At 38.9% G+C, this 25,826-nt stretch overlaps 11 protein-coding genes and 3 non-coding genes across 14 annotated transcripts; 7 read left to right on the top strand and 7 right to left on the bottom strand.

Moving 5' to 3' along the window:
- Window positions 1-196: 196 nt before the first annotated feature.
- SPAR_Itrna3E lies at window positions 197-268 on the bottom strand. The gene has a single exon. It is a non-coding gene; the product is annotated as a tRNA-Glu (tRNA).
- Window positions 269-2,572: 2,304 nt separating this feature from the next.
- ICE2 (Ice2p) lies at window positions 2,573-4,048 on the bottom strand (the record flags this gene model as incomplete). The annotated part of the gene is made up of 1 exon (XM_033911073.1): window positions 2,573-4,048. The coding sequence occupies one exon, from the start codon at window positions 4,046-4,048 to the stop codon at window positions 2,573-2,575; it is 1,476 nt and encodes a 491-aa protein (XP_033766964.1).
- Window positions 4,049-4,448: 400 nt separating this feature from the next.
- On the top strand, window positions 4,449-6,614 carry UTP25 (rRNA-binding ribosome biosynthesis protein UTP25; the record flags this gene model as incomplete). Its single annotated transcript, XM_033911072.1, has 1 exon — window positions 4,449-6,614. One exon carries the CDS (start codon window positions 4,449-4,451, stop codon window positions 6,612-6,614), a length of 2,166 nt encoding a protein of 721 aa, XP_033766963.1.
- A 50-nt stretch (window positions 6,615-6,664) lies between these two features.
- SPAR_I00770 (uncharacterized protein) lies at window positions 6,665-8,596 on the bottom strand (the record flags this gene model as incomplete). Its single annotated transcript, XM_033911071.1, has 1 exon — window positions 6,665-8,596. One exon carries the CDS (start codon window positions 8,594-8,596, stop codon window positions 6,665-6,667), a length of 1,932 nt encoding a protein of 643 aa, XP_033766962.1.
- A 301-nt stretch (window positions 8,597-8,897) lies between these two features.
- On the top strand, window positions 8,898-9,692 carry RSM25 (mitochondrial 37S ribosomal protein mS23; the record flags this gene model as incomplete). The annotated part of the gene is made up of 1 exon (XM_033911070.1): window positions 8,898-9,692. One exon carries the CDS (start codon window positions 8,898-8,900, stop codon window positions 9,690-9,692), a length of 795 nt encoding a protein of 264 aa, XP_033766961.1.
- Window positions 9,693-10,043: 351 nt separating this feature from the next.
- Window positions 10,044-11,159, top strand: LYS12 (homoisocitrate dehydrogenase; the record flags this gene model as incomplete). Its single annotated transcript, XM_033911069.1, has 1 exon — window positions 10,044-11,159. The coding sequence occupies one exon, from the start codon at window positions 10,044-10,046 to the stop codon at window positions 11,157-11,159; it is 1,116 nt and encodes a 371-aa protein (XP_033766960.1).
- A 209-nt stretch (window positions 11,160-11,368) lies between these two features.
- PRK1 (serine/threonine protein kinase PRK1) lies at window positions 11,369-13,801 on the bottom strand (the record flags this gene model as incomplete). The annotated part of the gene is made up of 1 exon (XM_033911068.1): window positions 11,369-13,801. The coding sequence occupies one exon, from the start codon at window positions 13,799-13,801 to the stop codon at window positions 11,369-11,371; it is 2,433 nt and encodes an 810-aa protein (XP_033766959.1).
- Window positions 13,802-14,225: 424 nt separating this feature from the next.
- Window positions 14,226-14,299, top strand: SPAR_Itrna2I. The gene has a single exon. It is a non-coding gene; the product is annotated as a tRNA-Ile (tRNA).
- A 305-nt stretch (window positions 14,300-14,604) lies between these two features.
- On the top strand, window positions 14,605-15,615 carry BMT5 (25S rRNA (uracil2634-N3)-methyltransferase; the record flags this gene model as incomplete). The annotated part of the gene is made up of 1 exon (XM_033911067.1): window positions 14,605-15,615. One exon carries the CDS (start codon window positions 14,605-14,607, stop codon window positions 15,613-15,615), a length of 1,011 nt encoding a protein of 336 aa, XP_033766958.1.
- Window positions 15,616-15,748: 133 nt separating this feature from the next.
- On the bottom strand, window positions 15,749-17,299 carry FYV10 (glucose-induced degradation complex subunit FYV10; the record flags this gene model as incomplete). The annotated part of the gene is made up of 1 exon (XM_033911066.1): window positions 15,749-17,299. The coding sequence occupies one exon, from the start codon at window positions 17,297-17,299 to the stop codon at window positions 15,749-15,751; it is 1,551 nt and encodes a 516-aa protein (XP_033766957.1).
- Window positions 17,300-17,488: 189 nt separating this feature from the next.
- On the top strand, window positions 17,489-17,956 carry FMC1 (Fmc1p; the record flags this gene model as incomplete). Its single annotated transcript, XM_033911065.1, has 1 exon — window positions 17,489-17,956. One exon carries the CDS (start codon window positions 17,489-17,491, stop codon window positions 17,954-17,956), a length of 468 nt encoding a protein of 155 aa, XP_033766956.1.
- Window positions 17,957-18,078: 122 nt separating this feature from the next.
- Window positions 18,079-19,728, bottom strand: SGA1 (glucan 1,4-alpha-glucosidase; the record flags this gene model as incomplete). Its single annotated transcript, XM_033911064.1, has 1 exon — window positions 18,079-19,728. One exon carries the CDS (start codon window positions 19,726-19,728, stop codon window positions 18,079-18,081), a length of 1,650 nt encoding a protein of 549 aa, XP_033766955.1.
- Window positions 19,729-20,283: 555 nt separating this feature from the next.
- On the top strand, window positions 20,284-22,392 carry XBP1 (Xbp1p; the record flags this gene model as incomplete). Its single annotated transcript, XM_033911063.1, has 1 exon — window positions 20,284-22,392. One exon carries the CDS (start codon window positions 20,284-20,286, stop codon window positions 22,390-22,392), a length of 2,109 nt encoding a protein of 702 aa, XP_033766954.1.
- A 318-nt stretch (window positions 22,393-22,710) lies between these two features.
- On the bottom strand, window positions 22,711-22,783 carry SPAR_Itrna1T. The gene has a single exon. It is a non-coding gene; the product is annotated as a tRNA-Thr (tRNA).
- Between the last annotated feature and the right edge of the window lie 3,043 nt (window positions 22,784-25,826).

Below are 25,826 nucleotides of genomic sequence, written 5' to 3'. Positions count from 1 at the left end.
TAAACTTTTATACTTAACATGATCATCCACCAATGAATTATTTTACCCTTAGCACCATAAAAAGATGCTCGACTACGAGACACTTAAATGTCTCCGGTATGATGGTGTCTGAGGAACAAACTAAAAGATGTGACTACCACCAGATGATGAAAATGCGGCAGATAAGTCCCTGAAAACAAATTGGAAAAAAAATTTACTCCGAAGCGGGGAGTCGAACCCCGGTCTCCACGGTGAGAACGTGATGTGATAGCCGTTACACTACATCGGATTTCATTCGCTTGATTAGTGCATAAAAAGCAACAAACATATTATTACAATATACAACTCTCCTGTGATTACGCTTATCGCCGAAAGGGGAAATGCTGGACAAGGTATTCATAAGAATTTGGTGAATAATTAAATAATCGTTGGGATTCCATTGTTCCTAAAGGCTATGATATGGGTATACAGAATATACTAGAAGTTCTCCTCGAGGATCATGGAACCACAAAAAGGCATCGATAATTCTGCATAATGGTATTACTTTATCTTGTTTCCTTTTATATGTTGTCATTCATTATCCTATTACATTATCAATCCTTGTACTTCAGCTTCCATTAAATTGGACGACTGTTTCTCAATCTTCATGCCATCCTCTTACACCGCATATGATAATATACTACTAAATAGATGATATAAGAATTTCATTCCAACAATTCAGATAATGGTCACTTGAGTTAAAGGGTGTATTAACCGAACTTTAACATGATAGTCATATATATGGAGGATATGAGTGTCATAATGGGCATACTGGTCGCACTTATAGCGAACCGATCGGCGTGCGATTTCTATATCTCTCTTACATGGTATATGAAGATATACTGCTGTTCCTCATTAATGCTACCTTTGAACTACTAATCATCAACGAAGGGGGCCATTAAGCAAACCTTATAAAGTTATTATTTTATAGTAGTTGAGTTCCTTCTGTGGATTTTAATGTTCCTGGGGAGAGCTTCCAGTGTACTGTATATATCTACGGTTTTACCTCTAAAAAATGTAAGTCAAATAATTATCTGAAGATTCACCCATTTCTCAAATATGGAATTTAAAAAAATATCAGTAAAATCATATAATTCTCATTAATAATTTCTCTCTCCGCTTTTATACATCATCATTCACTCTTCTACTACATTATCAATCTTGCGCGTCAATTTCAACCAAAATTTGATGACATTTTGATCATAATTCAATCGTTATTATAACTTTCATATTTCGAACATTATATGTGACAATACTGCGGCAGCACGAATGCTATCAGTGAACGATAGTTGGTTTTTGTTCCAGCAATAATGGAATTAATCGTGTTTAAATACTCACCACTTTCAAGATCTTATCGAAATAATTACAATTGTTCAACCTCTTCACTGCCTGGCGATAATTACTTTGTAAAGGGTTCATCTTTTGCATCAAGGGGCACACTATGTGATTCTAAATGGTCCCCATAAAAGGCGAATAATTTTATATTAAGAATCACATTGAATCCCCAACACAATAACCCTAAGAGTCTTTGTATTAGCAGTTTGATCAGTTTCAAAGAACTTATTAGTTTTTACTAACGAATAAACTCAAAACAGAACGTTCCTATCCATAAGAACGAATGCTTGACTTTGAACCACTTGGGATGGTGAGAAGTGGCATTATAGCGAGAACGTGAAGTTTTTGAACATCTTTTTGGTTTCCTTTTGAAATACTGCTTCTCAAAGATACCATTTTTCCAGTAGTGATAATTGGTGTATAGCAAAAAAGAACAGTGATATCAAATCTAAGGCATGTTGTGCATTCACATATTTAGCAACTTTTGAATACCGCTCCTCTAAAGGATGTAATGGCGAATCAGAAAAGTGTCAACTATATAGACGACATTGGCAACTCTTGACAATTTTCAACAATTTTCAACAATTTTCAACAATTGGAAAGAATCTGGATTGTGACACTTCAGTTTGGTCTATTGCGACATTCGGTTCTACTTCTCCTTTACGTCATGTCCTCCGAATTTAAGAAAGGACGGCTCTGTGGTTATGCAATTACTCTAAGAAGGGGGAGGGGGGAAATACCAATTCAAAGATGAGGACCTTCTTAAGTACCTCTTACCATTGTTATAAGGAGGTAAAACGGTTTCTTGAATGATAGCAAAGAGCAAAAAGAAAGCCGAAATCAGCTATTTTTAACTTACTCTGCACAGCTCTAGATTAAAATTTACTGCGTATTGAAAGTACTATTTCAGAGATATGTTATATTCATATATTTATGTGTCTACATATTAGGGTATGAGTTGAAATGTTCATTGTATTTATTATGGAATAGTGATAAACGGAAGCAATTTTCACTATGAACGTGCAAAGGACTAATGCAAATAATAACAAAAAAGAAACCAACCAAATGGTAAAGTGGTTCAGGAATGGTACTTGAAACAGATAAAATCTATCAATTAGTTACAAGTAATCTGGTATTTCACCTTCTATTTTTCCTTCCCTTTTTGTCTTCGCGTATTTGGCAGAGCTGAAGAAGTCGCTCTTTTGACAATGCATCACCTTCAACTACCAGAACCTATCAATTCAGTAGCATACACCAAAACAGTACAGAAAATATTGCACCAATTCCAGAATCCCCATGAATCCACTATAATTTCTGGTTGATCTGAACCAAACCACTTTTCACTGCAACCCCATATACATAGATCCTTCTTCAGCTCACCCGAATATTGTAAAATCAAGTGAGTATACATAGCAATCAATATGCAGGGACTGTACCAATACAAACCCTTCATGATCCTACGACTCTTGCGCAATTGCTTGTCATTCTTTCTTTGTAATGCTGGAATAATCCTTGTGGCCGAGTAAAACATTAGAACTCTAAAGCATAAATTAATTACTATAGCTGGGGAAACTGATTCACTTGCCATCTTGATTGTAACTTGGCAGAATTCGTTAATGGATAGCGGAACACTAAAGGTGAAATTCTTGAAAAATTTCCAGAACGGTTTAGATATTAAGGATACTTTTTCAAATGATAAAATACTAATGAGTTTGTCATGAAAATCACCAGTTTTCTTTCTTCCCCTAGGAATAAAAGACCCCCATAACATCTCTGCATTCTTTAATATGACATTATGGAAGTAGCACAAAAGATTGTCCGCAGTGGGCAGATTCCTTTGATGCTTTTGCCAGACGTCTTTAAACAAGTCTAAAATTTCATCAGTTGCCGTAGTAGCTAATTTAGGCGAAATTTCATAAATACAACGAACAATATACGCAAAAAATAAAGAGCTTTCTATGACGGATCCTTTCTGACTCACAATACCATATAAACCCAACCCACATACCATAGACAAAACAAATCCTAATAAAGACGCTGTTTGGATGGATAATGGCCATATAGGGGTGACATAAATCCGATATAAATAATAAAGCGAAGCGGTAATCACACCCCCAGAAGCTAGCAATGAGGAAATAATCCACGTGTTTGAATTCAGGTCATTTGATAACCATCTATTAGTTTCCCCGACGGCCTGGATGGCTAAAATAGTGAAAAAACCTTCTGATAGAGTAAAAAAAGGTGTGGACTTGGTAAGTACGAACTGCCACGGTTGAACAACAAATCGATAGTAATAATAATATAACACGTAGTTAATTTGGTTGGAATTTAAGCTATTTTTCAAAGCTTCTAAGAACGACTCTGACTCATTAGATTTATTTTTCAGAACGTTTCCCAATTCATCATTAGAAAATCCAGACAAAAACAGGTATAGCAAAGATGCAATGATGAAGTGTTGTGAATAATACAGACAGCTGGTCAAAAAAATGTATAATCTTCCTCCGTGTCGTCTTGCCAACACGTTAAGAGTCGTAGTTATGAAATACAAAGTGAACAGTGTCACCGTGAAGGAAAGACCGCACTCTAAACCACCAACTTTAAACGAGATTGGGATTGAAAGTAGTGTGAATAACAGATAGAAACATGCTGCGCAGATTCGTCCACTCTGCATGAAGCTTTTGGACAAACTGGTCATCGTTGCCTAATCTTTAGTGTGATCGGCCACAAACAGCACCTCTCCAGTGGATCTAAGCGATTACGCGATGGGATGAGGGGAGCAAAACAGAAAAAGAAGCTTCAGGAATACTATAAGTCCACCAACACTTCACGCACAGCCCTTCCAGTATCACTACACCTCAGATCTTTTATCTATATCCACTTTCTCATCAATCATCTCTCCGAAACCAGTAACCGCTCCAGTCCCTTGCTTCGCTTCAAGCTGATGCGCTTCCTCGTGTATCATGATCTGAAAAATTTTTCCTTCGCAATTCTATTATAATTTAGCTCATCGCATATTCTACAGGTTTAATGAAGTGAATAAACAGCGTTTGTTGGATAAGCTGGGGGGGGTATAATTGCGAAGTGATCAGGTTGCAATGAGTGACAGTCCTGTGAGGGAGAAGAATGATAATTTTCGTGGCTATCGGAAAAGAGGAAGACAAGAACTGAGAAAGATTAAAAGATCTTCTGCCAGAAAAGATGGAAGTACGGAAGAAGCGGATCACGTAGCTGAAGATACTGGCCGCAGAACTGACGAGGCTGAAATGTCGGATATTGGTAGTGGGGATGATATTGATGTTGAGGGTGTAGAAGAGAAAAAGGAAAAAGTTTATGACGCTTTATTGACTATCCTCAAATCTGAACATCCAGAACCAAAAAGACGAAAGAGGAAGATTGACGAGAGCAATGAAGCTACTACCCAAGCCGGTGAGACTGAAGACAAAAATTCAGAATATGAGCCAGTGGACGATCAGTTGGAGATAGAGAATGGCCTTTTGGGTAATCAAGAGAATGATAACGATGATGACAGCAATGAAGACGAGAAGGATGATATAGACAGTGAAGATGAGCAAGATCCCTTCGAGTCTCATTTTAACCAAGTTCCGGAGAAATACGTTGATGATTTGTCCACTGCTTTCAAGACCAAAAGTATAAAATACAAATCCGTCAAGGGTCCCCTAGGTGACAATGAATCGTATATATATGCCAAACCGGTAGTAATTGGTGAGGAAGCATTGGTTGAAAGCCCGTACAGATCATCATCCATATACTCCTACTTTTTGAAACAGAGACTGAAAGTTCAAAATGGACTGCTGGATAAAAAAATTGATCCATTGACTGCTTTGCAAAAAAAATTAGTAGACCCTATGTTTCAGTACAAAGATATATTATATGAGTATGATTCGTACGAAAAGGATGAAGATGAGTACAGAGATTTATATGCTCTGCATGTGTTGAATCACATCTACAAGACAAGAGATAGAATCTTGAAAAACAATCAAAGATTACAGGATAACCCAGACACTGAACACCTAGATCAAGGTTTTACAAGGCCAAAAGTATTGATTGTAGTTCCTACTAGAGAGGCGGCATACCGCGTTGTCGATAAGATAATTTCAAAGTCAGGTATAGATCAAGTTGATAAGAAGGGAAAATTCTACGACCAATTCCGTGATGATTCTTTACCTCCAAAGTCCAAACCAAAATCTTTTCAACACATATTTAGGGGAAACACCAACGATTTTTTCGTTGTCGGCCTTAAGTTCACAAGAAAGGCTATAAAACTTTATAGCAATTTCTACCAGTCTGACATTATTGTATGTTCGCCATTGGGTATTCAAATGATCTTAGAAAATACAGATAAAAAAAAGAGGCAGGACGATTTCTTGTCCTCAATAGAGCTAATGGTGATTGATCAATTACACTCAATAGAATACCAGAACATATCCCATATTTTCACCATCTTTGACCATCTTAACAAAATTCCAGATCAACAACATGAAGCTGACTTTAGCAGAATTCGCATGTGGTATATTAATGACCAAGCTAGGTTGTTCAGGCAGACAATTGCATTCACAAAATACGTCTCACCTGCGGCTAATTCATTAATCAACGGAAGATGTCGTAACATGGCAGGTAGATGGAAGAATCACAAGGTCATAGAATCAGAAAATTCCAGTATTGGACAATCTGGATTAAAGATCAGACAGATCTTTCAGAGATTTGACATTATTGGAAACTCGATTATTGAAGAACCTGATTATAGATTTAAATTTTTTACAAGTGTCATTATTCCAAGTATTGTCAAATCCACTGGGTATGAAGACGGAATACTGATCTACATTCCTGATTACACCGACTTTATTCGTATTAGAAACTACATGAAGGAGAAGACGACGATTTTATTTGGAGACATAAATGAGTACTCTAGCCAAAGACAGCTTAATGCAAATAGATCATTATTTCAACAGGGCCGCCTGAAAGTTATGTTATATACAGAAAGGTTGCACCATTATAGACGTTATGAAATCAAAGGTGTTAAAAGTGTCGTGTTTTATAAGCCTCCAAACAATCCCGAGTTTTACAATGAAACTGTCAGATTTATTGGTAAGAACGCCTTTCTGGGTAATACCGACTTAAACATATCCACTGTTAGATGCATATACAGTAAACTTGATGGCCTTTCACTCGAAAGAATTGTGGGCACAAAAAGAGCAGCTGTACTATCGCATGCACAAAAGGAAGTGTATGAGTTTAAGTGATTGTTTGCGCTGCCACAATATATAGAGTACGTAATCAAGAATATTATCACTCACATATAATAGTAGTCTTTTTTTTTTTTATTCACTGTATTCGTAAGAAAAGGGTTTATTACATTGGGGAACTTTCTGCTCTTAGTTTCTACATTTTTGCTCTTCGCCGCTTTTTCGTCTTGAGCAACCATATAAGATGAAATCGTTGCTTTGTTAGTCTCTGCATCCCTGCTTTTGGGCCCAGTAAGACATTGAATACTATTAATGCTCGGAGATAATCGGCAAGTCGCATCTGTAATTTCATGTGCCGATGTATAATTAGAAGGCCGGTCATTAAAATGTGCATTCCTTGTGCGCACAGCAAAGTTATGCAGTGGATAGCTTTTTTGAGTTGATAAATTAGGCCTCTTGTTCTCTCTATGAACGCTTTCTGAGATCTTTTTGAGGCCCGCGGTGGAGCTCAGCCTATTTATTTCCATAGATGCTACAGGGTTTTTAAAGCTTTCTGATAGGTTCGAGATTTTTTCATTTTCGTTTGCCGTGAACGGGTTAGAATGAACAGTATCGTTAATCTGACAACTCTCGCTGATTTCATTTTTTCTTGCTGGATTAGCAACTGTGGGAGTGCCTGGGTGGGAAAATACATACATTGTTTGGGATGAGCCAATCGATATATCACTACCTAAAACTCTCTTCATTTTTGGTTCTTGAATTTCAGCGCTTCCTTTAAAAGTATTTGGTGATACAAGTTGCAGTGAGTTTCTTTTCACTGCGCAGCGGCTCAGGTTTAAAGACGGCGTGATTTCATCCGTACGTTCATTATTAATTGTGATTTGCTTTCTCATATTTGCAACTTCATCATTTATTAAATTATCATTAGTTGTTCCTGGAATCGACCTGTCGTTATTCTGAGTTGATATCGCATTTAATGCATATAGTCGAGATTCACCGTTTCTAAGATGTGTATGAAGATCAAAGGGATCGATCAAATTGGACTGTCCATTTTTTGACGCGTATGCATTGGCAGAAAAATTCTCATATGGAAGAGTCTTCTTGTGCTCGGCCACGAAAAGAGAGAGCTGCACTCCACGTCCATTTCGTTTTCGAAGTTTAGTATCGGGTATTTGTAGTTCGTTTTTATTAGAGTAATTTTTCCGATCACTCTTTTCAATGACGCTGTTTTCATTCATATTTTTGGTGTTAGATATTTTGCTAACTTTAGCAGCACTCTTAATCTTTGGAGAATTGATGTCGAAATCTCTTGTATTTTTGTTTCGATGTTTTCTATGACTAGATGCTCCCTTCGCAAATTCACAGGCAGTCATCAACAAGGCTACATCCAAAGTCATCGGAAATGCAGAATTTCCCAATTGTTTTTGCAAGTGTGGCTCTAACTTACTGAGAAATAAATCCAACGCAGCACCAGAAGACAGGTAATAAGGAGTTAGACGTCCCGATATATAAGCAAATGTTTCCAATGACTTCTCAGAATCAATGGACAGCTTTAATAGTTCCGTGAAACTCTCCCTTCTTAAGAATTTTGCTCCATCAAATTCTTCTGATAGTAAAGCAAGAAATTTTCCAAAATCATAAGTCTTTATCACGTAGTCATCGATGCCCTCTGTTGCCGAATCAAACCAATTCTTGGCTCGCCCGGATAACGCAGAGCTTATGAGAAGTTTTAAAAAGGTTCCTGTGCAGCATAGCCCGGATAAGGTATCTGTAATATCATCGGCCCATTGGACAAATGTATTGTCATCATCACCTTCTTCAGCGCTGAATTTTTTCAGATGACTAACTTTATCCAGCATTTTGAAGGCTTGTTGGTCGTCGTCGATCTGTCTTGTATCACAAAAACTCTTGTAAATTATGGGCATACTTACGCTCTTCTTTTTACGTCTACTGTAAGCCTTCTTGTTGCTTCGCGGCGGCAGTGTGCTGCCATTAGTTATTATATTACTACGGTTATTGGTTCCTGATTTGTACGCCATGTTTGTTAGCCTCTCTCTTGCAACCAGTAAAAAAATTTTATTGGACAATGGACACTAACCCAAGATTGCCAATACGCTGTTTTTCTATGATGTTTTTCATTTGGTCTTCACTTGCGCAACCTCTTTAAGGATTGAAATTTCTTTGATACTTCGGCAATTACAGAAAAGAGCAGATTATCAGCAATATACCCAGTAAAATTTAGATACTGGGCAAAGAACCAGAAAAGAACTTCATTGAAAGGTTGGAAAAGAACAAAGACACTTCGCATCATTCAAGTAGGAAGCGTTTGAACCTGGAGAGATGAAGATACAAACCAATGCTGTAAACGTCCTTCAACGGACGTCCGCTTACTTGAAATCAGGACTGTTGAAAGAAACACCTGCGTGGTACAACGTCGTGGCGTCTATCCCACCATCCACCAAGTTTACACGTGAACCTCGTTTCAAGAATCCTTCCAATGGACACATCATAGGGAAACTTGTCGATGTGACAGAACAACCGCACGTCAACAATAACGGATTTTACAAGACAAGACCCAACACGAGAGACAAAAGGGTAGGCGTGAAAAGGCTGTACAAACCCCCTAAACTAACATACGTAGAGGACAAGCTCAGAACCCTCTTTTACAAACAACATCCATGGGAGTTGTCGAGGCCTAAAATTTTAGTGGAAAACGAAATCGGTGATGAAGATTACGATTGGAGCCACATGCTTCAGATAGGAAAACCACTCGATGGTGAAAGTGTCATCCAACGAACTATGCATTTACTCAAGACGAAGCAGTGTGAGGACATGGTTGAAGCATATGACCATGCCAGATATGAATTCTACGCGTTGAGAATGCAAGAAGAAACAGAGCAGCAAGTGGCTTTGGAAGAGGCAGAGATGTTCGGATCCATCTTCGGAGTTTCAGCCATTGAACATGGTATACAGAAGGAACAAGAGGTCCTGGACGTGTGGGAAAAGAAGGTTGTTGAAGAAACTGAACTAATGGCAGCAAGGTCAAGTAATCCTGCAGGGTCGTGGAAGGACGACACTACATTGGATACAGCACAAGAAGAAGAACCCACCACTTCCGAGAACCTCCACTTCTAGATGGGCTGCCTCTCTTTTTCTCGACGTCACCAAACTAACCTGTATATAATTTAAAACAAACGAGAACAACACATGCAGTACTAAGTAATTGTCTTTCTCTAAATTCCACCTCGATTTTTTCAACCACACTGAAATTTCTCACTCTTTTTTTTCAACTTTTTTCCCGTGGAAAAATGTTTTTAAGATGACTCAAATTAAATGAAAGGACAGCAAAAAGTCAACTGGTTCAGCACTTATATAAAGACACCTTATCTGATGTAGTTTAGCTAAGTCTGTATCTATGCTATAGGTTTTACTACAGCGCGATACCTATATAACTAAGATAGTAAGATAGTAACGCACTCGAAAATAATGTTCAGATCTGTTGCTACTAGATTATCTGCCTGTCGTGGGTTAGCATCCAATGCTGCTCGCAAATCACTCACTATTGGTCTTATTCCCGGTGACGGTATTGGTAAAGAAGTAATTCCTGCCGGTAAGCAAGTTTTGGAAAACCTGAACTCCAAGCACGGCTTAAGCTTCAACTTTATTGATCTCTATGCCGGTTTCCAAACATTTCAAGAAACCGGAAAGGCATTGCCTGACGAGACTGTTAAAGTATTGAAGGAACAATGCCAAGGTGCTCTTTTCGGTGCAGTTCAGTCTCCAACTACCAAAGTGGAAGGCTATTCATCACCAATTGTTGCTCTGAGGAGGGAAATGGGCTTATTTGCCAATGTTCGTCCTGTTAAGTCTGTAGAAGGAGGCAAAGGTAAACCAATTGACATGGTTATCGTAAGAGAAAATACTGAGGACCTGTATATTAAAATTGAAAAAACATATATCGATAAGGCTACAGGAACAAGAGTTGCTGACGCCACAAAGAGAATATCTGAAATTGCAACAAGAAGAATTGCAACCATTGCATTAGATATTGCCTTGAAAAGATTGCAGACAAGAGGTGAAGCTACTTTGACGGTGACACATAAATCAAATGTTCTGTCTCAAAGTGATGGTCTATTTAGAGAAATCTGTAAGGAAGTCTACGAATCCAACAAGGACAAATACGGTCAAATCAAATACAACGAACAAATTGTGGATTCCATGGTTTATAGGCTGTTTAGAGAACCACAGTGTTTTGATGTGATAGTAGCACCAAACCTGTACGGTGACATATTATCTGACGGTGCTGCTGCTTTAGTGGGTTCATTAGGTGTTGTTCCAAGCGCCAACGTCGGTCCAGAAATTGTTATTGGTGAACCATGCCATGGTTCCGCCCCAGATATTGCTGGCAAAGGTATTGCTAACCCAATCGCCACCATAAGATCCACCGCTTTGATGTTGGAGTTCTTGGGTCATAACGATGCCGCCCAAGATATTTACAGAGCAGTTGACGCTAATTTAAGAGAGGGTGCTATCAAGACTCCAGATTTAGGTGGTAAGGCTTCTACTCAACAGGTGGTTGACGACGTTTTGTCGAGACTATAAAGCATATAAAAAAAATAGAAACGCATAAATAATTGAATGAGTGAAAAGATATATTTTCAAGTTTTGAAATGATTGACGAAAGAAAATCACAACTAATACCTCAGAAACTACATCTATAAAGACTTTGCAGAGGAAAAGAGAGAGAGAAAAGATCTATACATTTCTATGACTTTTAATATTACATAGTCTATTATGTGTGAGGACAGTGTTTACACCTTACTAGGAAATCTTTTTCTAAAATCGGCTTCTAACTCGTCCACGTTAACATCAACAATAGTCTCTGTGGCGTCGCTGGAAATTCTCTCAACTGGCAGTTTGTTTGATTGCAAACGACTAAAGTTTCTTATCTTCTGAAGTTCTGTTCTTAAATGTAAAGGTTTTGGTGGTGGGCGTGGTGGTCTTGATTTATCTTTATCTTTACCATTGCTTCTCACTTTTTTGTCCGCTGCAGCATTCTTGTGGTTGTTCTTAAACTGTTCTTCAGTAATTGGTGTTATTCTTACACTTGAATGTCGATTCGTAGTTTCTACGTCAATGTCTGTATATTTACCATAACCTGATGCGGATTTATATGTTAAAGGATCCTCAGAACTCTTTAGTAAGTTATGCACTCTTCTCTGGATCGATTCCTTCTTTTCTTGATTTATACTAATATCGCCATCGTCTGGTTTCAAAATGGGCTTTGGTGCCGTTTTAGCTGTCGCTTGGGGTTTCTTCGCTGGAGAATGAGATCTGTAATAGTCCCTTGATCTAGTTCTCGAGTTATTCTTTTCATGCTGGTCAAAATCTGACAAAATTGAAGGAGGCATACTACGGCGTTTTTCCAGTTGCTGTTTCTTATCTAATTCCTCTTGCCTTTTGATATCCGAATTAAAATTAGGAAAGGACAAGGTCGACGATGAAGCTAATCGCCTGTTCACGTTGTTGCCATTGCCGTTGCCATTGTTATTATCAAAAGATGCTGACCTGCTATTATTTACTGAGCTTCCTGTAAACCCATGACGAAGCTTACCAAATGCAGACCTGATACTGTCGCCTGTATTTTGCCTTGATTTAATTGGGGAATTGCCACGAGACTCCCCAGTGATAACTTTTTTCAACTTGGAGCTTAGAGAGCGCACAATATTGCTTCCATTTACATTCTCTAGAGCATTAGGTTCTTTTGTGGAGCTCACTGATTTGCTCGTAATAGTGGGAGATAATTTTAAGTTAGGCACGGCCTTGCTATCTATAGTTTGCGTCTCAGAATCAACGTAGTTGTTTGGGCGATTTTTTGTCGAAGCTTTATCTAAATTGTTACTGTTAGCGGGAGCAAGTAATGATGGAGGCATAGACTTCCTTTGTGGGGATTGGAAATTATCTACCGACTTAAATGTTTGCGACTTTTGAAAAGGATGCAACTCCCTATAGTATAGTGATGCAAAATCATCAGAAAGTGGAACGGATTTCGTTTTCATTAAGGGGCTAGTCAAATTTGAATCGCTTCCAAGCTGTAAGCCAGCTTGCGCCGTTGCTTCTGTCTTATTGCTGTCGTTAATAGGTCTAGACAATATACCCAAATTAGGAGTAGTCCTGACGTGACTTACAGGGACCATATTTGGCGTTTGCTCGATGCTCTGCAGGCTTTGTACTGGAAGGAATTTCTGTGTTGGAACATAATTCGTCAAAGGTGGTTCACTCACCAACTGCGCATTCTGATTCATTGCTCTTAACAAGTAAAAATTTCTAATCGGACAAGGTTTATTCTGTAGTCTGGAAACTTCCTCTAAAACTTGACAAATATTTGGCCTCTGAGATGGTGCTTCCATTAACATCAGACGTATCAAATTTTTTAATCTGTCACTGTACTGAGGTAAAGGTGGATACTGATATCTTGCATGTAGTATACCGGCCTCACCACTCTTTTCAAACGGTGTAGTGTAGTAACATATTTTGTAAAGAAAGACACCAAGAGCCCAAATATCAGATTTTTCATCGATAGGCAGACCTCTATAAAGATCAAGCATCTCAGGTGATCTATATTGAGCTGTAGTATTTGTTAGGATGTCATGTTGAACATAATTAAACTCTTGTGTATTTCTAGGTGGTCTGATCACACCTGAAACAGAACCAAAATCACAGACTTTATACAAGCCGTCATGAGAGATTAGTACATTTTCAATCTTAATATCTCGATGAATTAATGGCGGTTGTAGGGAGTGCATTGCAGCAATGCCTTGGACAGTCTGGCTCATAATTTCTAATATTTCAGATTCTTGTAATCTGTTTTGCAATCTGGTATTCATAAAATCTATAAGGCCTCCACGTTCGCAAAACTCCATTAATACAAACACCTCATATGCAATACCATTTACAGACCTTGCAGCATGAGAGTCTATGTAAGAAACCACATGCTTGTTATTTCTAAGGAGCTTCATGGCATCTACTTCAGCTCTCAAAGTATTCAAACCCTGTTTGTGCGGGACAATGACTCTCTTCAGACATGCTATAGTGGCATTGCTATATGGGTCAGGAGGTGAAATTTCAGCAGTATAAACTTGTGCGAACCCACCACTCGTGAGATATTTGATGATCTTGGCATGATGCGATCCGACAGTCAGTATTGTCCCAGGTTCATAGAGACTAATCTGTGGAGCATTCATTGTTTTTGGACCACTTCAACTAAAGATAGGAGGTTACGAACAATCTTGATCAACACTTTAACCAAAAACAAATCTTTTTGGCACAGACAATGGAACAATCCCACAATGGAAATCCAATTTTTATTAGCAAACACCAACTTATGTCCAAGTGACACCTATGATCAGCTTCTTTGGAAACTCTTTTCAGCGTTTCCTGAATGTACTGTTTTGTTTTTTCTTTTTCTAGGTCCTTCGCTCTGTATAGGCTTGGCTGGTTATACTTGTAGTTTCTTGAAAAGCATCGCTAGCAACATAATTGACCACAGTTTCTTCAAATAAATGACGTTAACTTTTGCCTGATAGAAAGCAATTGAGAATAATAAGATACGTCCGGAAACTATATAACAAATATAAGAAGTTTTATCTTGCCTTTCAACAAATTCTTGGTCTCTTGGCCCAGTTGGTTAAGGCACCGTGCTAATAACGCGGGGATCAGCGGTTCGATCCCGCTAGAGACCATATATTTTTATATAATTCTCCAAAGGTTTTTTTCTTCAGAATTTGTGATAACATAAGATATGGTTGACTTTGTTGCTTACGTATTTATCTTAGTATGCTCCGATGCTTTTAATATTTTAAACTGCCTCCCATCTTTTTTTCTTCTGTAGAAGGAATGAAAATTGTACGGCAAAAAAAAAAAATAAAAAGATTGGTAATGCGATGAGCTAAAAGAAAACCTTGAATGGTAGTATTCAACAGGAAGACCTGGAGACATTCAGTGACGTTATACTGTAGATTAAGACTGGCAGTAGCCAATATCATCAATGGCTAGGAAATTAAAGGGAAAGATTGGGAGTAAAGGCCTTAAAGGTGCTTTGTTAAGGCATCAAGCTAAAATCAAGCTGGTGAAAAATATTGAAAGTAAACAAAAACATGAACTAAGGAAGAAAAATCCAAACGCTAATAACAAAAAAGTGAAAAGAAATCAAGAATTACAAAAGCTTAATCAAGGAAAATTTATACCTTTTGAGAAAGATGAAACTTTGATGTTATGTGGTGAGGGAGATTTTTCATTTGCCAGGTCCATTGTTGAACAAGGCTATATCGAAAGTAACAATTTAATTATAACAAGCTACGACAATTCTGTTAATGAGCTTAAATTGAAATATCCGCATACATTGGAGGAAAATTACCAATTTTTAAAAGATCTAAATATTCCGATATTCTTCCAGATTGACGTTACGAAGCTCGTAAAAAGCTTTAAAATTTCCAAAAATAATAGTTGGTTTAAAACAATCAACAGGCTTAGCGACCACCGTTGGGGTAACAAACCTTTACAAAATATAGTGTTCAATTTTCCTCATAATGGAAAAGGTATTAAGGATCAAGAAAGAAATATTAGAGAGCATCAAGAATTAATTTTCACTTTTTTCCAGAATTCCTTACAACTGTTCAATCTCATAAACACTAAAGTTCAAAATGATACTCTTCGTTATACGCAAGGTTATGATCTTAATGAGAATACTCCCCAGGCTAAAAAATTGACCGCCGAAGGTTATGGTAACATTATCTTGTCTATTTTCGATGGAGAGCCATATGATTCATGGCAAATCAAACTTTTAGCTAAAAAAAACGGACTAACTCTGAGCAGATCGAGCAAATTTCAATGGGAAAATTTCCCAGGGTATCATCACCGAAGAACAAATAGTGAACAAGATACCACAAAACCCGCGAAAGAACGTGATGCTAGGTTTTACATTTTTAGTAAATATATCTCAAACAGTTCAAAACGTAACCGTAAAAGCAAAAAAGGCTTCGATTCTGATTCAGACTGAGTACCAGAAAAAGAATGCCACAGCTTTCATTTCTACTAAATATATGTATATATAGCGTAAATATCTGTAAAATAATTGTGAAGCTTGATCAAAACCTTAATAGAAACAAAAATGCATACAGTTCGAAATTAATTTAAGTTGGGTACATTTTGATAGAGTCTGACTCGCAAAATATTTTCAAGTCGACTGGATCCAAGATTTGACCTGGATTTAAAGAAATCAAGTTTTGCTTTTTCAATGTTTTGGCCAATTTCTTCAATTTTTTACTGTCGTAAACATTTCCATTTGGTAATAGTATTGGATTCTCAAATAATTGAGACTGAATATGATGAGCAAATGGTAGTGATTGTGTTATTGGTTTGAAAGTCTCACTGCAAACCGGACAATTTTTCCTTTTTAGTGAATGCAGCGTAAATACTTGTAAATCTTCAACTTCTTTCTCTACTGTTATGGCAACTTCCGGCTCTTTGTTTCCATCTTCATCGTCAGAAGGGTGTAGACAGTCTCTTGTCTTTAAAGATGATATTCCTAGTGACAAGTATATTAGTAACGGGTCATTTTGTGATATGCCATACATGGAATAAAAGTCGCTCAAGAATAAATCGTTTAATACTGACCATCGTTCATCATCTAATAAATCCAGATATCTTTCAAAATCTCCATTTTTTAAATTTATTAAGGAACTCTTGTCATAGTCAGTTGTATTCGCCGCTGGATTGGAAGTAATTCTTGGTAGAGATTTACGAAAAAAATGTTGAAATATTCGATCTTTCTTCATTGGTAAATTTTGCGACTTAATCTCTTCAGCATTGAATCCAGAGCCGGTAGAAGAAGTTGGTTTTTGACTATTACAGTACTTGATAAAAATTAAAAGTCCGGATGCTAATTTTAAATCGGTGAAGTTGCTCCTAACAAATGGTAAAAGGAATCTTTGAAAACAAACTATAGCGTCAGTATAATTGTCCACTTTCAGTAGTTCGATATATTCTTGCAATCTTGCTTGAAACTCCAATATAGACGACTTTTTGGTCAAAGTCCTTTTGTTTTCGTTTATCCATGAAATTAGGGGTAGAAGATTACGCTCATGTAGTAACGAAGTCGAAATCCTATTAGCCTCCAAGAGGACATCATAATCAATGAGATCATCCAATTGAATTTGTTTCAAAAACACCACACCCGAGTTCCAGTGCTCATTTGTCTCTGAGTTGTATTTGATCGGGTTATTCCTCGTCAAGTAATCACCGATCAAAATGTTTGTATAACTCTGATACCATTGTACCAATTTCTTCCTAGTACTGTCATTATTTCCATCGTGCAAAGTTTCAGAATTTTGAGACTTGATATCCTTCAGTTTGTGGAAAAACTCCAGCCTTTTCTTAATTCTATTCAAAATCTGACAGTATGATTTGATTTGCATATTCAAAAATCTTTCTATATGGTCGATTTTCCTAATCATTTCAGTTATTTTTACCAGTGCCAGTCTGTCGTGTTCAACATCATTATGTTCAAATATTTCGTTTACTGCGCCTGTATGTTCATGTAGTGACTTGGTTTCTTTATTAATTACTGCTTGAGAATGCTTAATACGTTTAGACAGTAGTTCATAAGGAATGTGAAATAATTGTTGATTTAATTTCAAATGGAAATCCACATCAGGCTCATTAAATATTGATCTCTCTGCCATGATTTATCTCCTTCCCTATGATATCTGTCCTTTTTCTTTTCTGTATGTACGAAGTTGTAGTTTTAACCACCACCCCCTTCTCTTCGCCTCTACAAAAACTGAATATCTCAAATTGCACTGAAGTTTCACTTGTAGCGTTAAGTGGATAACAAAAGTTAAGGAGACAGAGGGAGAGAGAAGCTCAGGAAAATGGATAGAGCAAGAGCACTGCATGCATATAGAGGGCTCATAAGAGCCATTCTAAAATATGAAAGGCCGAGCAAGATAATCAATTGGGGAAATCTGCGAAAGGCAATGCTAACAAAATTGGAATATTCCAAGAAACAGAATCCGAAAAGCTCGCATGAGGACACCAACAGACAGTTAGAGAAGTGGAAAAGACTAGATCCTGCAAATGACAGATCTTTGAATTTGTTTATAGCCGACTCTAAGTTACTACGTTCCATCTTACAAAACGATATAAAGTGGGAGGAAAAAGTCGTCCAGAGACAAAACATTGACGAGATATTCGAGCACTCCTTTGACATTATTAAATTCTTGGACAATCAAAGAGAATACGAGGAGCTGGTGGATAGATACAATCCTGGTAAGAAATTGACGCAGGATGAGAAGGTGAAGAGAACCGCAAACGTGGTTGGACTGGATGTTCCCACGTAGAATCTACTAGATCATTAAAGCAAAGGTTTGTAAATAGTGAATATATTTTAAATGTATATATATGTGATGTAAATAATTGTGAGGTACATTTTCGTATTGTTCTCACTGCTCTTTTATTTTTTTTACAACCTCTGTAAAATTTCTTGTCTTATTTGATAGGCATCCCAGAATGAAGTATAGGACCAAGTAAGGTGTTGGGCCCCCTGCATAAACCCCGTGTATTTGTTGAACTGTTCACTTAATTCACCGTCTGCACCCACATGTGCTTTCAACTTGATCAAGAACGAGTCAGCTAGCTGGAAGATTTTTTGTATGGTTTGATTGAAGGCGGGAGTGTTGAATTCCAAAATCAAATAACCTTCGTCATTTCCCAAAGTGGTGAGATTTGAGAATACCAGTTCGCTCCAAAATGCGTTCGAAGTTTCATTGTTCATTGGAACAACCAAGTCTTGCTGCTCAGAGATGTGCCTGTAGATGAGCTGATAGAGCGTTGTTGAAGCGGTACAAGTCGCCAAGACCCAGGGATTTCCCTCACCAACCCCATAACCGTCATACACGTCTTCAGGATACCGGCCCAGGGCAATTCCCGTTGTGTTTTTGGAGCTCTCGTTGATGGGGTATATCGAACGCATGTGAAACATCAAATGATGCAACGTGTTCAGGACCGCAGGATCATTTATATCAAAAGGAAGATGAGAAGCAAGTGGCGTATCGTGGACGGCGTTAGCAGCTAATAAAGTGGATATGTCTAATCCTGACCTCAACGCATCGGCAATCATGGGAGTCCCAACAACATAGTTGTACTTGGCGTTGATAAACCCGTTCGCAGGGTCTATTAAAAAGTCGGAAATGTCTTGGCGCGTCTGACGCAATTCTTCAACAAAGAGAGAAGACCGTTCCGAGTCGCTAAAATACGACAGCGACTTGTCCACGGCAGATAGTTGTACCAGTAAAGTAAAGAAATGCAGCCCATTGACTTCTTCCCATAGATCAAATCCAGAAGACTTCCAGTGGTCAATAACGAACCTCAGGTCCCATCGTACAATGTCGTCAAAGATATCTTCGGTGGACTGAAATGGATACTCACCCCCCAGATCAGTGCCGGATTGCTTGATGTAGTCGATGATTTTTAAGATGGCAATGGTTCGCAGAGCGGGGCCATCGTTTTGAGGACGGCCCCAGTCCCCTGTGAAAGCGGTATCGTCGACGTTCCACTTAGGATCTCCCAATGCCACCGTATCGTTAGTGTAATCAATACCAGCACCCAACGTGTTGTTGCTTCTTTGCAAGTGGAACGAAACGTTCAAATACTGCAACAACGTTTCTATTGCTGGACCTGCAGAATGAGACGCAATGCTGTTTATCGTCAACGCGCTGTCCCTTATCCATTGGTAGAAGTAGTCTGGATGCGATTGCGATGGTGATGCAATCACGACGCCAGGCCAAATACACGGATACAGGGCGCTGGGCCCGATATTTTCAAATATTCTCTCGACAGAAACGTTCCTTTGCGCCTGGAGCCACTCGTCCAGCGCGCTACTGTCCCAACTTCCTCTCGAATCGTACACCACTGTTCCATTCATCAATACGACATCCCGCAACTGCACCTGAGAAGAGGCATTGTCTGAAAATATGTCGCGATAGCTTTGATCGAGAATGTCCTTACCGAAGTCAAATTCGTATATGGTAGTGTTCTCGAGCGCCCACGCGAGCCCGACTCCTATGGCCAGCGTGCCCAGTAATTTGTTATAAAACATCCTTAGTCTTGTCATTTTGTTTTTACTACCTTGAAATTTTGCTATAATGAGCGATTGTCACTCACTATATTGTACATGTACCACTTCTTTGTGTAACAAAACGGATAACGGATTCAGAGCCAAGAGATGAGAAAAACTGAATTCCGCAGCAGGAAACAGGAAAGCGAAAAAAGGACCCTTGCTCCCGTGCCTTGCTCCCCTAATTAGTGACTCCACACATGCAGGCAAACAAAAAGCATCTTGTACGACAACAATGTGTGGGTGTTAAGCTGGCTCGACTTCTCTAACTTTTCCTCATCACCCTCGCCCCTAATGTCCGTTTCCGCGGATATTGTTCTATGCTTCGAAGCGCCCCCCTTGCACTGGGCCTCGAACCGCATCGATTGACGGCAACTTGACCTTCCCTGTATTCTATCACATCCATAGCTATTGTCCCTCTCCCCTTCTCCTCTCTGTTCTCCACTGTGCTCTGTGCTTTTCCGCCCATATTCGGCGCGCGAAATCACAAGCTTGTATATATACATTTACATATATATATATATATATATATATATATATGTATATATAGGAATGTCGGCCCGCGTGGCGTATCTATCGTGTGCGTGTACGTGTGTGAGCGCATACTTCCATATATATATATATATATACTATTCGTGTACAAGCGTTCAACTTGCTCGTTCTCGGTTCGCATACAGTTCTTCTCCCCTCACAACGGCAAGTTTAAAATACATTATCATAAACAGTTTCTCCAACATGAAATATCCGACTTTCAGCATTGACAGCGACACGGTGCGCCTAACGGATAACCCCTTGGACGATTACCAGCGCCTTTACCTCGTCAGCGTACTGGATAAGGACTCGCCGCCCGCCAGTTTCGGTGCCGGACTCAATATTAAAAGGGCTAACTATAAATCGTCTATTGCTGCGCAATTTATACATCCAAACTTCATTACCGGGACTCCGGACACAGGGAACGGAGAAGAGGCGGCAGCCCAGAACGTCCTGAACTGCTTCGAGTACCAGTTTCCTAACCTTCAAACGATTCAGAGCCCGATCCACGAAGAATCACTGCTTTCCCAGCTTGCAAATTCCGCCGCTCCCCACTCCCCTTTGCATCTACACGGTAAAAATATTTTGATGGGTAAGATCATATTACCTTCTCGCTCTAATAAAACCCCAGTTTCAGCGTCGCCTACCAAACAAGAAAAGAGGATGCTGTCATCAGCATCACGCGGGGAAAACGCCACCTCTTCGCTGACGAAGAATCAGCAATTCAAGTTAACCAAACTAGATCACAATCTGATCAACGACAAACTCATCAACCCTAATAATTGCGTAATATGGTCGCATGATTCCGGCTATGTGTTCATGACGGGCATATGGAGGCTGTATCAGGATGTGATGAAGGGTCTCATAAACTTGCCCAGAAGTGACCGGGTTTCCACTAGCCAGCAACAGTTCTTCTGCAAGGCCGAATTCGAAAAAATTTTGTCGTTTTGCTTTTACAATCACAGCTCGTTCACTTCTGAAGAATCGTCAAGTGTCCTGCTGTCGTCCTCCACTTCTTCGCCGCCAAAGAGACGGAAATCCACAGGATCCACTTTCCTAGATGCCAACGCATCTTCTTCATCCACCTCTTCCACACAGGCAAACAATTACATCGATTTCCATTGGAACAACATCAAGCCTGAACTGAGAGACTTTATCTGTCAGTCTTACAAGGATTTTCTGATCAATGAACTTGGTCCTGACCAAATAGACTTGCCCAACTTAAATCCGGCAAATTTTACCAAAAGAATAAGAGGTGGTTACATCAAGATCCAGGGTACTTGGTTGCCGATGGAAATCTCAAGGTTGCTATGCCTGAGGTTTTGTTTCCCGATTAGATACTTTCTGGTGCCTATCTTCGGTCCAGATTTCCCCAGAGATTGTGAGTCGTGGTATTTGGCTCACCAAAACGTTACGATTACCAATTCTACCAATTCTACTGCAGCTAATACTACTACTACTAATGCTACACCTTCTGCATTGGCGAGACCCAGGCAGAAATCCAGGCCCAAACCAAGACAAAGATCTACCTCCATGTCCCACTCCAAAGCGCAAAAACTTGTCATTGAGGATGCCTTGCCTTCATTCGACTCGTTTGTAGAAAACTTGGGCCTTTCCTCTAATGACAAGAACTTTATCAAAAAAAACAGTAAAAGGCAAAAGTCACCTACATACTCCTCTTCAACCTCTTCTCCTATAGGACCAAGAGATCCGACGGTACAAATATTATCAAACCTGGCATCCTTTTACAACACCCACGGCCACAGGTATTCTTATCCAGGGAACATCTATATACCACAGCAAAGATACTCTCTACCTCCACCAAACCAGCTCTCGTCACCACAGCGACAGCTGAACTATACTTACGATCATATTCACCCAGTTCCCTCTCAATATCAATCTCCAAGACACTTCAACGTTCCGTCTTCACCCATCGCGCCTGCGCCCCCCACCTTCCCTCAATCCTACGGTGATGATCACTATCATTTTTTGAAATACGCTAGCGAAGTTTATAAGCAACACAACCAACGGCCAGCTAATAATACAAATACTAATATGGACACCTCTTCCTCGCCGAGGGCGAATAATTCATTGAACAATTTCAAATTTAAAACAAACTCAAAACAATAAAAATGTTAACATTTATACTTTCTGGTAATATTCTTTTTCCAATGGTTCTTTAATTTTTTTTTCTTTTATTAGGTTGTATCCTCTTTTGTATACTATCATTTTATATTTGTTTTCTTACATAATTTACATATTATTTTAAAGTTTTTCAAAAATATGAAGATTTATGTGCTTTGCTTAACAAAACTTAAAAATGACCCACTCACCATTGTCCCTAAAGGATGGGGACATTCACCGTAACTAACAAGTTCTATCTTATTGCAAAAATACTTGCCGTTGCCTAAACTAAATATAAACAGATGTTTTTGAAGGTAAAAAAATTGCTTCCAATCGGAGTTGAACCGATGATCTCCACATTACTAGTGTGGCGCCTTACCAACTTGGCCATAGAAGCTAGTACTTGTTGGTTCTGTTGTATTACGGGCTCGAGTAATACCGGATGTCTTGACAATCCTAAAGTCGTTTAGGAGAGTAACTTGTTGTCAGACTTATTATTATCGTGATTCACAGAATGTTACTTATCCTATATAATCTATATAAGATCTGAATCTAACTAAAGGGTGGAAGCGCGGAATCTCGGATCTAAACTAATTGTTCAGGTATTTATACGTTTGGTTAGTTTGGTTCATCTTAGGCAAGTAGGTTGCCTAGTATACTCAATCTTGTCTATTGTTTCGTACGTGTTTCATACATGTTTTATGTCTAGGTTGGTAAATCTAGTAATGCTGAGGTATCTCATCTTGAGATACAACATCTTCCTCTCTCTCGGAGTTGTCTTGAGTTTCGTACAGTTGTCTAAAATTGGCTAATATTGACTTTCGTATTTCCTCTGGGATTTGGTAGAATTCAGCTTCTGAATATTCTACTGAGATTGTCGGGTCCACATCCTGCATACGACATAAGTATGTTTTGTGTGTGGTATCTATCCCTATAACTGCAATGACTTCATTGGCTCTGTTGATTCTTTCAACGGAACTGATTGGTTTATTCTTTGGATATGCGTCGGGTCGGTATACAAATTTCTTTAGGTATTGTACGTTAATAACTCTATGTTTTCTCTTGTGTGAATCCAGGTCGAGTTCGTAAGCGTTATCATTTATTTTCTTGACAACTCGAAATGGTCCAACGTATATAGGTTGTACCTTCATATACGTTCCTTTCTTGAAGTATGCATCTCTATGCACTAGTACGTGATCTCCTATGTTCAGTAACAAAGTTTTACGTCTTTGGTTGTTATTAGTTTCCATTTCAATCTGAGCAGACTCTAGTCGTTCTTTTGTTTGGATCGTAATAGCTTTGAGGTGTCGGGCCAGTTCTACGGCGGTAAAACTTCTTGCATTGATTTCGCAATCCGTTTTAATGGTAGGTGCATTGGGAGTATATCCTAAATCAATTTCGAATGGTGACTTTCCAAGTGTTCTGGTCGGTGTGGAGTTATAGACAAATTCAATTTGTGGTAAGTAGGTGTGCCAGTTCCGGGTATTGGTGGAGGCATAAGCTCTTATCAATCGGTTCAATGTTTGAATCGTTCTTTCGGATTGTCCATCTGTTTGGGGGTGGTTTGCAGAAGACATTGTCGATTTTATCCCTAATCTTTTTGTAAGTTCTTGATATTTTTCTGCGGTTATACGGATGTCTCTATCACTGGTTATTGTTTTCGGGAAACCATGATATGAAAAGATATAGCGGAATAGCGTATTTATTAGCTGTGATGCGTCTGCTGTTTTCCTTGTAGCTATGAAGTGAGCGCGTTTCGAGAAGCGGTCAACAACAACGAGGATCATATTCAAATCGTTTGTTGTTACGGGTAGTCCAGTCACGAAATCCATTGATATATTAAGCCATCTTCCTTCTGCTACGGGAAGCGGTTGCAATAGTCCTTGTGAACGTGGTCGATGTGATTTTGTGAGTTGACATTGTACGCAGGTACGGATGTATTGTGTAATCGAATGTTGCAATTTCGGCCAGTAAAAAATTGGAGCAATCTTTCCAAATGTTACAGTTACACCAAAATGGCCTCCGAATAAAGTATGATCGTGATACAGTTTTATGACTTCGTTCTGTTGTTTTACCGGGACTACTAATCGGTCTCGATAGTAGATTATTCCATTTTCTAGGGAGTAGTTCTTTCGGAAGGTCTCTGATAACTGAAATTTCTTGTGATAGCTACGGAATGCGGACATATCCTCAGGCATGACATTGTGTTGTGTCAATTCTTCCATGTAAATCAAGGTGGCACTGCATAATGGGTCTGATTTGTAATGAGTTTTCCAATTTTCTGGGTCGATAGGTTGGGGTATTTCTGGGATTATAGTGTACACGGCACGGGATATAGCATCTGCGACGACGTTTTTGGGTCCAGCTAAGTATTCTAGGGTGAAGTTATAAGTGGCTAGGTCATCCAACCATCTTTGAACTCTTCGTGCAGGTTCATTCTTATTCTGCAGTGACAGTAAGCTAATGTGATCCGTTCTCAATGTAAAATGTTTTCCATGGAGCATATAACGGAAGTGGTGAAGTGCCTTAATAATTCCAAGTAGTTCTAGTTCACCGGCGGGGTAGTTCTTTTGAGCACTTTCTAAGGATTTAGAGAAATAACCGACGACACCGACAAGTGCGTTTTTGGCATTGACTTCTTCTAGAACGGCACCGATGCCATCTTTTGATGCGTCTGTAGTTAATCGGTAAATTGCTTTGTTGTTAAATGGTACTAGAACAGGGGAATTACATAGGGCGGATTTTAATTTCTCGATTGCCTTGTCCTGCTCTTCTGTCCATTGACTCTTGTCGCATATAAAGAGCTGGATTGGTTGTGCAATCTTAGAGCAATTTGGAATGAATCGTCTATAGTAATTAATCATTCCTAAAAATCGTTGTGCTTGCTTTACTGTTCTGGGTTTCGGAAAATCTCGAATGGCAGCACATTTGTGTTGTAATGGGGTTATTTTCTGAATTCCAATATTATAACCTAGAAATTCAATTTGTTCTGATGCAAACTTGCATTTTTTCTTTTTGACAATAAGGTTTTCCTTCTTAAGTCTTCCAAGAACTGTGTCTAAATGTTTCCAGTGTTCTTCTTGGGATTCAGAGAAGATTAGTATATCATCAAGGTAGACATTGACAAATCTCAAGTCTCTGAAAATGTCGGCCATGTATCTTGCAAAGGTGCTAGGTGCATTCACTAGACCAAATGGCATGACAGTGTATTCATATTTACCGGACGGGGTGACAAAAGCGGTTTTGTAGCGGTCTTTTGGTTCCATTGGAATCTGGTGATAACCACTGTGCAAATCTAGCGTGGTGAATATTTGGGCATTCCCAATACGGCTTAATAGGTTGTCGATTCTGGGTAATGGGAATGGGTCGGAGATGGTAACCTTGTTCAGGGCACGGTAGTCAACGCAAAGTCTAAACGTACCATCTTTCTTCGGGACAAG

The sequence above is a fragment of the Saccharomyces paradoxus genome, chromosome IX (genome assembly GCF_002079055.1).
Source record: "Saccharomyces paradoxus chromosome IX, complete sequence".
In the NCBI taxonomy this organism is placed as follows: domain Eukaryota; kingdom Fungi; phylum Ascomycota; class Saccharomycetes; order Saccharomycetales; family Saccharomycetaceae; genus Saccharomyces; species Saccharomyces paradoxus.
Note: the sequence above shows the minus strand (reverse complement) of the source record. Positions and strands in the feature narration are given on the sequence as shown.